This window comes from Rhinatrema bivittatum, chromosome 10 (assembly GCF_901001135.1).
Source record: "Rhinatrema bivittatum chromosome 10, aRhiBiv1.1, whole genome shotgun sequence".
Taxonomy (NCBI): domain Eukaryota; kingdom Metazoa; phylum Chordata; class Amphibia; order Gymnophiona; family Rhinatrematidae; genus Rhinatrema; species Rhinatrema bivittatum.
The window spans coordinates 124,122,586-124,135,357 of record NC_042624.1 but is presented as its reverse complement, the minus strand read 5'-3'; the positions used below and the strand labels follow the sequence as shown (position 1 = coordinate 124,135,357).

The 12,772-nt window shown below is 43.8% G+C and overlaps 1 protein-coding gene across 6 annotated transcripts in view; it reads left to right on the top strand.

The window, feature by feature from the left end:
• The window catches only part of GPBP1L1 (GC-rich promoter binding protein 1 like 1), a 98,183-nt gene that overhangs the window by 34,030 nt on the left and 51,381 nt on the right, over positions 1-12,772 (top strand). For all 6 annotated transcript variants that reach the window (XM_029618835.1, XM_029618833.1, XM_029618832.1 and 3 more), the window contains exons 2-5: positions 986-1,953; positions 2,976-3,093; positions 3,501-3,630; positions 12,141-12,442. In XM_029618835.1, the coding sequence (XP_029474695.1) occupies positions 3,034-3,093; positions 3,501-3,630; positions 12,141-12,442 (492 nt within the window). In that variant the 5' untranslated portion in view covers positions 986-1,953; positions 2,976-3,033. The remainder of the gene's footprint in view (positions 1-985; positions 1,954-2,975; positions 3,094-3,500; positions 3,631-12,140; positions 12,443-12,772) is intronic.

Sequence of the window (12,772 nt, the reverse complement as noted above, 5' to 3'; positions counted from 1 at the left end):
TGACACAACAGATTTAAAATGTTCTTTAAAATGTTACATTTTTGATAAAAAATGTGTTTTTGCATATGCATGCAAATTTGCCATAAAATCTATACTGAGGCTGCTGTAGGAAACCAAAAACTGGTAGAAAGTGTAAATTACCCTCAGTTCAAATGCTTCCCCCCCCCATCCGCTTCTACAATATTGCCTAGTTTGCTCCCCCCCCCCTGCCAAATCACCAGCTTTTCAAAATGGTCATCTCATGTCCTTTCAAGGGCCTAGTTCCACAAAATGTTTGCCGCTAGGTCTTTTTGTTTCATATTTATAAGGCAGGTGACATATATTTCTCATCAAAAATTGGAAGAGAGTAATCAACCTTCCAAACTTTGAGGGCTTGTATCTGACCCATGAGAAATTTGCCATGCTATATATTTTCCACAAAACGTGGCAGAGCTATTACTTATTCAGTTTATATTCTGCTTTTTAGCACTCCAAAAGAGATTACATTCAGGTACTGTAGATATTTCCCTTTCCCCAGAGAGTTTACAATCTAAATTACTTCTAAATACAAATTATTTTCTGGAATCTTATCTATTTTGTTCATATTGTTTGCTCTGCGGCCTTTTGAGCCATCACATACACATTTGTGGGTACCACTACAGCCATCACTTCCTGTTAGAAGTCATGTCAAGTAAGAAAATAACTCCTGCTGGCAAGAGCTGAAAAGGAAGTGAAATATGAAACTTTTGGTGCCAGCAAGCGTTCCTGTAGAGTGCGCTACCTCCCTTTCCTTCAGTACCTGAATATAACACCTCCAAACACCCATACAAACCTTGTTTTCGTAGCTAGCCTTTCTTCTGCATTATTAAACTAAAAATAAACATCTCAAGAATCCCAGGAAGCCTGCTTGACAGGTTTGGTGATCCCTTTGTACATAATAACATCTGAAGATGTCTTCCTCTCCTCTTGCTACAGCAGGTGCCAATGGCTTTGTGTTTCTTTACAGGGACTGCATTTTCCTGTAAAACGCCCTTTGATAAAAGGACTACAGAGATGGGAGAGACCCAGAAGTAAACTCTTCTCAGAGGACCATCAGTGAATTTGTTAACCCCATCTTCCCCTCACGGCTAAAGAGAGGAACAGAAATTCCCTTTTCTATTCTTTTATTATTGGATTCTGTGACAACCTTTCCACTTCAGAATTTGCAGGGTGGAGAAAATTCAAGTTGTGACTTAGTCTGGCACTCTTGTATGTTTTTTCTGTGTGCCAATAGAAATTAGTCCTGTGTCATAAAATAAATCTGTCACAAGTGCTCTCTGGCTTGTCCATGGTTGTGGTGCTATTTTTACTGTTTTTTCTTTTTATTGAAGAACATTCACCCTTCCTGTTGTAGCAGCTGGAGCAAGATGATGACATAGAATACCTATGTGTCAGTGCATCATGTTATAGTAAATTTTGGAATTGCATATTTTACTTTTGTTTGTACATATAAAATTTTGGAATTAATGCCAACTAAATACAAGCGAGAGACAGGAATCCCAGCGAATGCATGTCCCCCCTTTGGGGTGCAGGCATGATGATGGATTGAATGGATCTCCCATTGTCCAGAAAGCTGTGGAGGTAATGTGACTTCAGTAGATCTCCGAGCACAGCTGCAAAGACACGAGACTTCATGAGGTGAACGTGGGACTTCCTTTTTTTTTTTTTTTTGCTAGCTATTACCTTCGTAGGTATATTCTTCAGTAGAGAAGGCACAGAAAGAGTGAAGGATGAGCAGCTGAGGGAGTCGAGGCACGGCTGGCACTTGGTGCTGCACCTGCTGCATCAGGAGAGACCAGGCCTTTCAGCACAGTCACACCCCTCTCTGCTCTCCCTCCCTAATACCACCTTGAAAGACAAATCTTGAAGACAAACTGAATCTTCTGAGGATAGAAGAACGGCAGGAGGAGCAGGACCACAAAGGCCAACTTCAGGGTAAATGGATAGTTTATACTTCTATTGCAGTGGTTGTCTCAGTAAAGTCTTTTTCTTTGCTGTGGCCACAGAATCTCACCTCTCAGAAAGGAATGTGGCCTGTTATACATCATGAGTGGCACAGACTTTCAAGCCTTTCATAGTATCTAGCATTGACAACCTGAGGGAGGTTTGATCTGGACAGGTATGCAGCCTGGTTTAGTCAGATATGCAAATGAGTTGAAGAAAGGTGAGAGAGAAGTTCTTGTCCCCTATATAGCCTTGAGTAAGTCGCTTTATCTCTCTGTGCCTCAGTCTAACCGAAGGTTGATGAATGAGCGGAATTGTTACTGCTCCTCCTCCCCTTTGGAAAGTGTCATAAAGAATAGGCATCCAGAATGAAATAGCAAACCATCCATCACTTCCGGAGTTCTACTGTTTGGATCCTGTTGTAGGAAATGGAACCAGTTTGAAATGAAGCATTTATTTAACCTGGTTTATAAAACTAAATTATAATACTTTCCCTCACTATAACACATGAGACATACCAGAGATATGGTATGCATTCAGCTTCAGTTTTGTCACACTGGGGAGCAGTATGGAGAAAACTAGCATTTTTCTGGGGGGTTTTTCTCTCTCAGGGTTTGAATGAGAGAGACTGGCAAGGATGAACATATTGCTGGTGCCCTTTACTGACAAGTAACATAGGCAAACACCTCGTCATGTATTTTAAGTGGCAGTACTTAAGGGCTTGTACTTGAAAAGGATGGGAGTCTGTGTAGAGTTTTGATTGTGATTGTGTTCTTCTGTACATATGGAAGACTGCTTTAGCCATTAAATGCTAGCACCATTAAATTATTTAATTAACGCTTGATTATTGATGATAGAAATGTCTTAATGGCAGTTATGTATTTATACAGCAATGCACAGTGTTTGATTTTCTGGCACTGTCCTGCCTGTATTCCCTTTAACACTATTTAAGGACGGGATCTCAGGCTGTTGTGGAACTGACTGTGTGCTGCTTTTTCTCCCTGTGTGCACAGATTCTGACCTGGCCATGAGGTTTGATGCCTCTTTGCTGACAGTAGACACTGGACCTAAATGGCGCAGCATGACTTTGTTCCTGCTTGGCTTAACTTTTCTACGCCACAGTCTGCCAAGGTAATGCTTGCTCTTCCCACCATCTAACAAGTGACGCAGGCTGCCAACATTTTGGTGGTTAATGTGCAGAACAGGGCAGTCATTCTGGCTCTGGACACAAGTTTTTGAAATGGCATATGTCGCAATCACCTTATGTAACATTGGTTATTTTAGAAGCTATGTCTCATGAAGCATTTTAGATAGAATTTTGGGTTTTGGAACATTAAACCCTTATTACAGCTTTCACCAAAGTGCTTGCTTTTTCTGTTTGTCAGTAAATTGACAAAGGTTCTAAAATATTAAGGCTATTTTGTCACATTTTCAATCAGTTTTGCTACTATTTTTGAATTTTTTGAATAAAGGTATAAGTTAGCCAAGTTTGTGGATCTGCTGACCTGTTTACTATCTGGATTTCTCTTGACTTACAGTCTCCCGCAAACACCTTTGAGAAACATGGCGAGCTCCTTCCTCAAGGAGAGGGACGCTTTGGGCTGAGCCGCAGGAGACATAACTCTTCCGATGGATTTTTTAATAATGGACCCCTCAGAACTACAAGTGGTAAGGGGATTATTTATTAAAATTTATAACCTGCACATTCCATTACAGTACATGGTGTTTCACATCTGTCACTTGCATGATCACTGTTTTACATATAGAGACGCACAAAAAGAATAAAAGGCACTGTATGACAGGTAAGAAATCAAGTTGGACCCTGTTAATTTGAATCGCCTGCATGAAAAGGTGAGTTTTTAAAACTGTCTTGAAAGATTTATGTGACAAAGCTGTCCAAATAGACTTGAGTAGTGTGCTCCAAAGTTGTGGACCAGCTAGTGAGAACACTCTGTGGTTTTGGTGCTGGGACCTCTAAAAGATTTTTTTTTTCTGCTGAATGCTGTTGATGGGATGTTTGTAAAGGCAAAGAGTTGAAGCAAGCCAGGTAGACAATTCATCATTTAGGAGATTCTAAATAAGACTGAGCACTTTGTACTGTGACCTCTATGCAACTGGTAGTCAATGTAACTTCATGAGAGTCTGTATGTTCCTGGATTTTTGTTCCATTTAATAATCTTGTGGCAGTGTTTTGTATGCTTTGAATTTATTGGTAGACCGAGATATAAGGAATTGCAATAATCCAAAGCATTTAGAATTAGAGCCTGTAGTACAGGTTGAAAATCCTGAGGTTCCACAAGTGGTTTAGATTCCTTAATAAACTCAATTTATAAAAAGATGATTTTATAACAGAGGAGATATGCTGTTTCATTGACTAGTTATGGTCAAGAATTACACTGAGATTTCTAGCAGCTAGTACACTTGGTGGTTGATGTGGGGAAAGGGTATGTGGGGCTCTTTATTGAGGAAAGCACAATGACTTCAGTTTTGAGAGGTTAAGTTGCAGTCTGTGATGAATTAACCAGCACTTTACTGAGTTAATGCAAAGTGTTAAGAATTTGAGAGTATTGGATCATGAAGAAGAATATGGAATGAAGAACTAGATATAGTCTGCATATATTTTATAGTAGACACTCAAGCAAGAGAATAGTTTTGCAAAGAGAGACAAGGTAGATGTTGAATAAAATGAATGAGAGTGATGAACCTTGAGGGACACTGAATATAATGTTGAACCATGTAGACTATGTTGAGCCTGACCTAATTTGTTGTGTGCGATCTGTCAAATATAACTTGAACCATTCTAGAACTATCCCAGATATACCAATTGATATTAAACGTTCTAATAATATAGAATGTACAGTCGTGTCAAATGAAGTAGATATATCTAATAGTACCTTCCCTGTAAGTACCTGGATCAGTCCAGACTCCTGGGTTCTGTCCACTCACCAGCAGATGGAGGCAGAGAAAGTTCCAACTGACTCCGCCCCTTCCGTGAGGTGCACCTACAGTACATCAGTATTTCTCTGCTCCCAGCAGATGGTGGAGGTGCAAAACCTACAGTCTGGTTCTTAGTCAGTTTAAAAAAAAAAAAAAATTAGTTTTTCTTTCTCCATAGCAAGTAGCCTCTGAGGGAGGTGAATGTTTTGCTAATTCAGCTCCTGCTGGTGAGGAGAGTCCTGAGGGGACTTCATACTCCTCTTCTTCATTTTCTTCAGACTTTATTATGTTTTTACATAAAGCTTACAAGGCCAGAAAGTCCTCTAAAAAGAATCTTGAAGGGATTTCTCTTTCAGTACCGCTGTCTCAAAAGCAGCTTCCAAAAGGAACAAATCCTCGCGGGGCACGGACGTTCCTAAAACTAAAAGCTCTCTTAGGACTCCTGTGTCTTGGCCCTTACCTGACTCCTCTACTGATACCTCAGAGTCAGACCAGGGTGACCCAAGCGATCTTCCTCCTCAAGGTCCCCACGTGGTCAAAGGTGATGATCCTAAGGTGGTCCGCCTCATTCCTGCTATCCTTGAGGAGTTGGGAATTGATTCCCCACCAGAGGATTCTCGTATGGGCTCAATTGACCCGGTCATGGTTGGTCTTCGTGGTCCAACTTGGTCTTTTCCGTTTCATCTTTCAGTCACAGATTTATTATTTTGTGACTGGGACACTCCTGACTTGGGTTTGAAGGTCAGCAAGGCCATGGATAAGCTATATCCTCTACCTGAGGATGCTTTGGACCTTTTACGGGATCCCAAGGTTAATGCGGCGGTCTCTGCGGTTACCAAAAAAACTACTATTCCGGTAACTGGTACTACAGCTCTCATAGATCTTCAGGATTGTAAGCTGGAGGTTCAACTAAAAAGATTTTTGAAGTTTCGGCACTTGGTGTCTGAGCTGCTTTGTGCAGCAGTTTCGCCTTAAGAGCAGGGCTCTGCTGGGTGCAACTCCTGCAGAATAATTCTTCTCTTTCTGAGTCCAAAGCTATTCAAGCTGGGCGTTTGGAAGCCGCTGTTGCTCACAGTGCTAACGCTCTTTATGATTTGTTACGTACCTCGGCCAGATCAATGTTTTCGGCTGTCTCTGCCCGCAGACTTCTCTGGTTAAGACACTGGTCTGCAGATGTCTCTTCCAAAGCTCAATTGGGATCTTTACCTTTTAAGGGTAAACTTCTGTTTGGGAAAGATCTTGAAGACTTGATTCATTCCTTGAGAGAAAATAAGGTACATTGTCTGCCTGAGGATAGGCCCAAGACAAGGGGATCGTTACCTTCCAGATCCCATTTCCGAGGAAACCGCAGGTTTCGTTCCTCCCGCTCTTCAGGTTCTTCTTTTCGACAACAGCCAGCTAGACAGCAGTCTTGGCCTCAGTCCTTTTGAGGACATTGTTATGGGAGACCTGGTCCCTCCCAATCCTCTGGTGGAGCGAAAACTTCTCAATGAGATGAGGCCGATCCATTCCTCAGTTCCGGTAGTGGGAAACAGATTGTCTCTCTATTTCGAGGAATGGGCCAAAATAATATCGGATCAGTGGGTCCTTACTGTGTTAAAACAAGGCTACACTTTAGATTTTGCACGGCGCCCTCGCGACCGTTTTTCTCGTCTTTCCATGGTGTCAGGCGGTGCGGGACACCTTACATCACCTAAGCGATCTCGGGGCCATTGTGCCAGTATCTCCATTGGAGCAATAAAAGGGCTGTTATTCCATCTACTTCGTCGTACCCAAAAAAGATGTCCCATTTCATCCCATTGTGTACCTAAAGGTTTCACATAGAAACCTTAAGAGTGGTCTTGGCATTCATCCACAAAGGCGAGTTCCCTATATGTACCTGGATCAGTCCAGACTCCTGGGTTTTGCCCCCCCCCCTCAGCAGATGGAGATAGAAGTTTTCAAAACAAAACTCTGCCCTATATAGGATGGTGCCACCTATAGTCCAGCAGTATTTCTCTGTCTCCAGCAGATGGTGGAGGTGCAAGGCCCTACAGTCTGTGCTGATTGCTTAGTGGAGTTAGAGTAGTGAGTTCTGTGAGTTTTAGAGAGTTTTCGGTTGGTAAAACATTTTTACTTTGATTTAAAAAAAAAAAAAAAAGGAGCAGCAGTTTCTGTCCTGAGCCTCCCAGGGGGTTTGTAAGGTCCTGAGGGGGACCATCCCCCGCTGGTTGTTGAGGCAGCTGCATTACAGGGTCGAGGGCCCTCTTGTTCCAAGCTAGCAGCTCTGGGTGCGACACTGGAGAGCCCGGTTCACTCCATCCTGCCGGATCAGGACCGTGGACCACTGCCGAGCAAGTCTTTTAAAAAAAAAAAAAAAAAAAAAAAAAAAGTTTTGCTTTTCTTTCTTTTTCTGTCAGTGTCACCGGCACTGCGTCTCTCTTCCCTCTCTGACTTGGCGCTTGGGCGGACCACGATTATTTTTCTTTTTTTTTTTTTTTTTACAGAATTGAATTTTAGCTTTCTCAGGCCCACTACCCGATGCCGTGCTCGTCTGCGTGCCTCACATGTGGCTCAGCACGCATGCGTCTTTCTCGGGAGGGGCTGTGCTCGGCGTGTCTTCCCGGGGGGGGGGGGGGGGGGGGGGGGGGGGAGAGAGGGATCCTCCGGGGCCGCAAAAATGATTAAAGGCAAGGCTGCCCGAGCTCCTTCAGTGTTAGCTGCACCGAGATCAGCTAAGGCAGATCCGTTCCCGCGAGGCCATTTTGGAGTCTTTTAGATCAGCAACTCGTGCAGCTATGGGGGAGGGGATTCTCCTGCCTCCTCTCCTCAGCCAGGGTTTCCTGGAGGGAGCGAACCTTTACAGCCTCTCTCACCTGCAATGGAGGATAGCCCCGAGGGGGCTTCTCTCTCCTCCTCCTCTTCCTCCTTTTCCTCTGAGTTTATTTTATTTCTCCATAAGGCTTTTAAAGCCAGGAAGGAAGGGAAGCTGCAGGCTGGGGGTAAAACTTCCCCTAGTGGTCTTAAGTCTCTTTCTCGAAAGCAGTCTAAATCTAAGGGAGTCTCTGGGTCCTCCAAAGCTAAGCGCTCTTTGCATACAGGGGCTCATCAGACCGATACTGATTCCACGGGTCAGGATACGGACCCAGGGGACCAAGACCCATAGGGCAAGCCTCCGATGGGGGTGGATACAGACCCTGATAAACATCCACAGGATCCAGCACGAGGCTCTCTCAGTGTGGAAGGAGACGACCCTAAGGTGGTCCGTCTGTTTAGGAGGGAGGAGTTGCCTCTGCTTTATCCCTGCCATACTCGGAGAGCTAGGCATAGATGGGCCGCCAGAGGGTTCCAGGCTACGGGCCATGGACCTAGTGTTGTTGGGTCTGAGGGGCCCGGCTACTTCCTTTCCTTTTCATTTTTCTGCCATGGACTTGCTATATAGAGAATGGGATACCCCGGATCTCGGATTGAAAGTTAGCAAGGCTATGGATAAGCTATATCCTCTTCTGGAGGAAGCAATTGACATACTGCAGGTGCCCAAGGTGGATGCGGCGGTGTCCGCAGTCACCAAAAAGACCACAATCCCGGTTACGGGTGCTACAACCCTCAAGGACCTGCAGGATAGAAAGTTGAAGCTGCAGCTCAAGAAAAGTTTTGAAGTCTCGGCACTGGGAGTGCGGGCAGCTTTGTGCAGCAATTTTGCTTTGCGAGCGGGCTTTTGCTGGATTCAGCAGTTACAGGCTAATGCTGGTCTTCCCTATGAGAAGCATAGCAAGCAGGGTGTCTGGAAGCTTCGATCGCTTATAGTGCAGATGCACTGTATGATCTGTTATGGACTGTGGCCAGATCCATGGTGTCGGAAATCTCGGCTCGACGACTCCTGTGGTTAAACTGGTTGGTGGATATTTCCTCCAAGGCTCAGCTGGAGTCGTTGCCTTTCAAGGGTAAATTGCTTTTTGGCAAGGACCTCGAGGATATGATTCAATCCCTGGGGGAGAACAAGGTTCACCGACTGCCAGAGGATAGACCCAAGTCGAGGGGCTTCTTTTCTTCACAGTCTCGATTCAGAGGAATCGGAGATTTCGTCCATCCAGAGCTCCAGCTTCTTCCTTTTGGCAAGCGTCTGGTCGCCAACAGTCCTGCTCTCAGCCCTTTCGTGGCCGCCGCTTTGGCAGAACCAAGGCTATCCAGTCCGCATCTGGGGCCAAGTCTTCCCAATGAAGGGATGCCGACCCAATCCTCGGTTTCAGCTGTCGGGGGCAGATTGTCCCTGTTTAACGAGGAATGGGTCAAGGTGACGTTGGACCAGTGGGTCCTTACTGTGATAAATCAAGGCTACGCTTTAGATTTTACACACCGCCTTCCGGAGCAGTTTCTGGTTTCCCCATGCGGTTACGAAAAGAAACGACAGGTAGTATAAGATACCTTGCAACGCCTTCTGCAACTCGGCACCATCACCCCGGTTCCTCAGGTGGAGCAGCGAAAAGGGCATTATTCCATTTACTTCATAGTCCCCAAAAAAGAGGGGGTCCTTCGACCCATTCTGGATTTGAAGCACGTAAACCGCTGACTCAGGATGCCACATTTTCGCATGGAGACGTTACTGTCAGTCATTGCCTCGGTAAGAAAAGGAGAGTTTCTGCCGTCACTGGACCTAACGGAAGCGTATTTTCACATAGGCATTTGGGTCGACCACCAGACGTTTCTGAGGTTCTCTGAGATGGGTTGCCATTTTCAGTTTTGAGCTTTGCCCTTTGGTCTTGCCACCATGCCCAGAACGTTTACCAAGGTAATGGTTGTGGTGGCAGCTCATCTGCGCAGAGAGGGGTTCCTGGTGCATCCATACTTGGATGACTGGCTAATTCGGGCAAAGTCGGAGTCGCTTGGCCAGTTGGCAATTCGCAAAGTATTTCAACTCCTGTGATCACTGGGTTGGATGATCAACTTAGCCAAGAGCCGACTGGTGCCCACCCAGTCTTTGGAGTTTTTAAGAGCTCTATTCGACACTCAACAGGGGAAGAGTGTTCCTTACCTCGGACTGAATTGTCAAGCCACAAAGACAAGTGCAGGACTTATTGGCCAACAGTCTCCTCAGAGTGCAGGATTATTTGCCGGTTCTCGGCTCCATGACTTCCACCCTTGAGCTGGTGCCCTGGGCCTTTGCTCATATGTGTCCTTTACAGTCAGCATTGCTTTCGCGTTGGAATCCAGTCTTCAAACAGTTTAATTTACCTCTCCCTCTTACGGATACGGCGCTCTCCAGTCTCGATTGGTAGCTTATCTAGACAACTTATCCCGAGGAGTTCCCCTGGAGGTGCCCGAATGGACAGTGGTGACCGCGGACGCCAGCCTCTCCGGTTGGGGTGCGCTCGTTCTTGTTATTTACTTTGCAGATAAATATTTTTCTTATAAAATGTTGTTTCTATGTTAGGTGCTCTGCTGCTGTTTGGGTCAGTGAGCCTGGTTCTTATGGAATGTTCTCCCAGTTTTTAGCGCTTAGCTGCTTAGGTTTTTTAGTTTTTCTGCTTTGATTCATTTAAATACTGACGTACTGTAGGTGCACCTCATGGAAGGGTCGGAGTCAGTTGGAACTTTCTCTGCCTCCATCTGCTGGTGAGTGGACAAAACCCAGGAGTCTGGACTGATCCGTGGTACTACAGGAATGAAAATTAGCAGGTAAGAACCAATTTTTCTATAATGTAATCTGTGTTTGCATCAACACCACAAAGTGTGTCCAAAAATGTGTCTGTACTGAAGCCTGATGCAAGTTAAATTCATTTTCGTCAAGGTAATCAGAGAGCTGGTGTAATACAATGGATTCAGTGAGTTTGGACATAAAGGGAAGGGATGAGATTGGGCGATAGTGAATACAAGTGGATCATTGCCTGTAATATGCTTGATGTAAGAGAGAGAATGACTACTGAGGCAAATAGTGTTCTTCATTTTAGCCATTATTCACTTAAGTGTCAGGATTGACTGATTTAAAAAGGTATCCCATATTGCGATGAGGTGTGAATTTGGTATTTTCCATCGATAAGCAGTCTGAATTAGTCATGCTGCGTGGGTGACATCAGGTAGCACGAGGTGGGGGCTATCTCTCAGTTTGTAGCTTTTAGCTTTATTGGCATGGGTGGTTCTTCCTGTGCAAATCCATGTTCCAGAAGTCTCTTAAGTCTATTTTTTGTCTGCGCATAAAATGGACATCTAAAACTCTCTCATATATTTCTTCATCTAATCTGTATTACTTGCATTTAACAAATACCAGACAGTACTTTTTAGTGCAATGGAGGAGGTGCATGCAAATATCTCATATGCATATTCATTGTGGATATCCTGAAAACCTGGCCTGTTTGTGGTTTTCAAACTGGAATTGGTCACCCCAAAATAAAATTTCACCAAAAATAGCAAGGCAAAGCAAATAAAGATTTTCTTAAAAAACAAAACCTTATAATGTTTTATGAATGAATTTCATTCTTTGATAAATACAACACTGATGAGACCCCGAATGGATGCACGGTATAATGGTAGGCCATGAGCATGTCCAGTGAGGCTCAGACAAAGTTCTGGAAAATTTGACTTAGTTTTTCCTTGCTAGACTGACATCCTGCTTTCTTCGGAGAACACTTGTTACAGGAAAGAAATTCTGCTTTTTATGCTATAGATGTGATGTTATTTCACAGATTCACAATTTTTTAAACTAGTGGTTATACCAAAAGAATCAGCAGAAATGGAAGAATTTATGTTGCTCTGATTGGATTTATAAAACAGATTTGTCTCTGGGGAGCTATTCTGCAGCTTCTTATAACTCATCCCTAGCAAAAAAAACCCCAAAAAACCCTTTTAATATGAATGTAGTAGAGAAAAGAACATCTAAATCTTTCCAGAAATTTGGTTAGAGGTGGGAGTTTAAAATACATCTATAAAAATCATGTATGTGATATCATGATATGTTGACATTTTGACTGTTGCATTTGTTTTGCATTTATCACAATTAAAATATTAAATTATTAAAAATTTATAAAAGGTTGTGCACCAGTCAATTGAACAGAAAATCTGAGTGTGTCATGGAGATAGTTATTCATATTACATCCCAGCTGATGTGACTTCTGCTGTTTATGTTGTACATTGCATGACTTTGCTTCCTTTGCTTTATATTGGCACTACTGTCTATAATAGTGAACAGGTAGGAAAAAAGCTGTTGTAATTTTGTATGTAAATGTTTCATGTTTTTGGTACTAATTGATTTCTTTAATGTCTTGCAGATTGCTGGCATCAGCCCTCTCTTCTCCGCCATGATTCTGTGGATTCAGGTGTGTCGAAAGGGGCTCAGCTAGGGCTGTCCGGGAATCAGCCAGCCTGGCACAGCCAGTCACGCAGTCACGATGGCACGAACCAGCGGGGTGGCAACAGTGGTGGAGGAGGAGGAACTGGCATCCATCGGCACTGGAATGGCAATGGCCCACCTCGCAAGAACAGTTCCTTTCAAGAAAAACAATTGGTGGAAGCCAGAGAGGAAAAGAGAGAAGAAAAGGGGACAAAGCCCCAGTTTGAGGAAGAAGACTTTGTAAGACCCTTGGGATTACTGCACCCCATATTCTTTCTGGATTATGTAAAATTATTCACATGGGGCATTGGAACTGTAAGATAGTGACTTATTTTTAAAAAGTGCTAATGAATTTAGCTTAGAATACATTGAAAAGATCAGAAAGAGAGAATGTTTTTGAAATTTAAAGCAATCTGGCAGAAATCCATTTGTTGAATGTCCTTAAAAATTGCTAGTCAGCAATTTTCATTAATAGGTGACCAAATGGGACAAGCTTGTTGGAGCAGTGGCAATGCTGTGCACTGCCAGACAGGAGTCCCAGGTTTAATTCGTGAGACTGCCTTCTGTTTC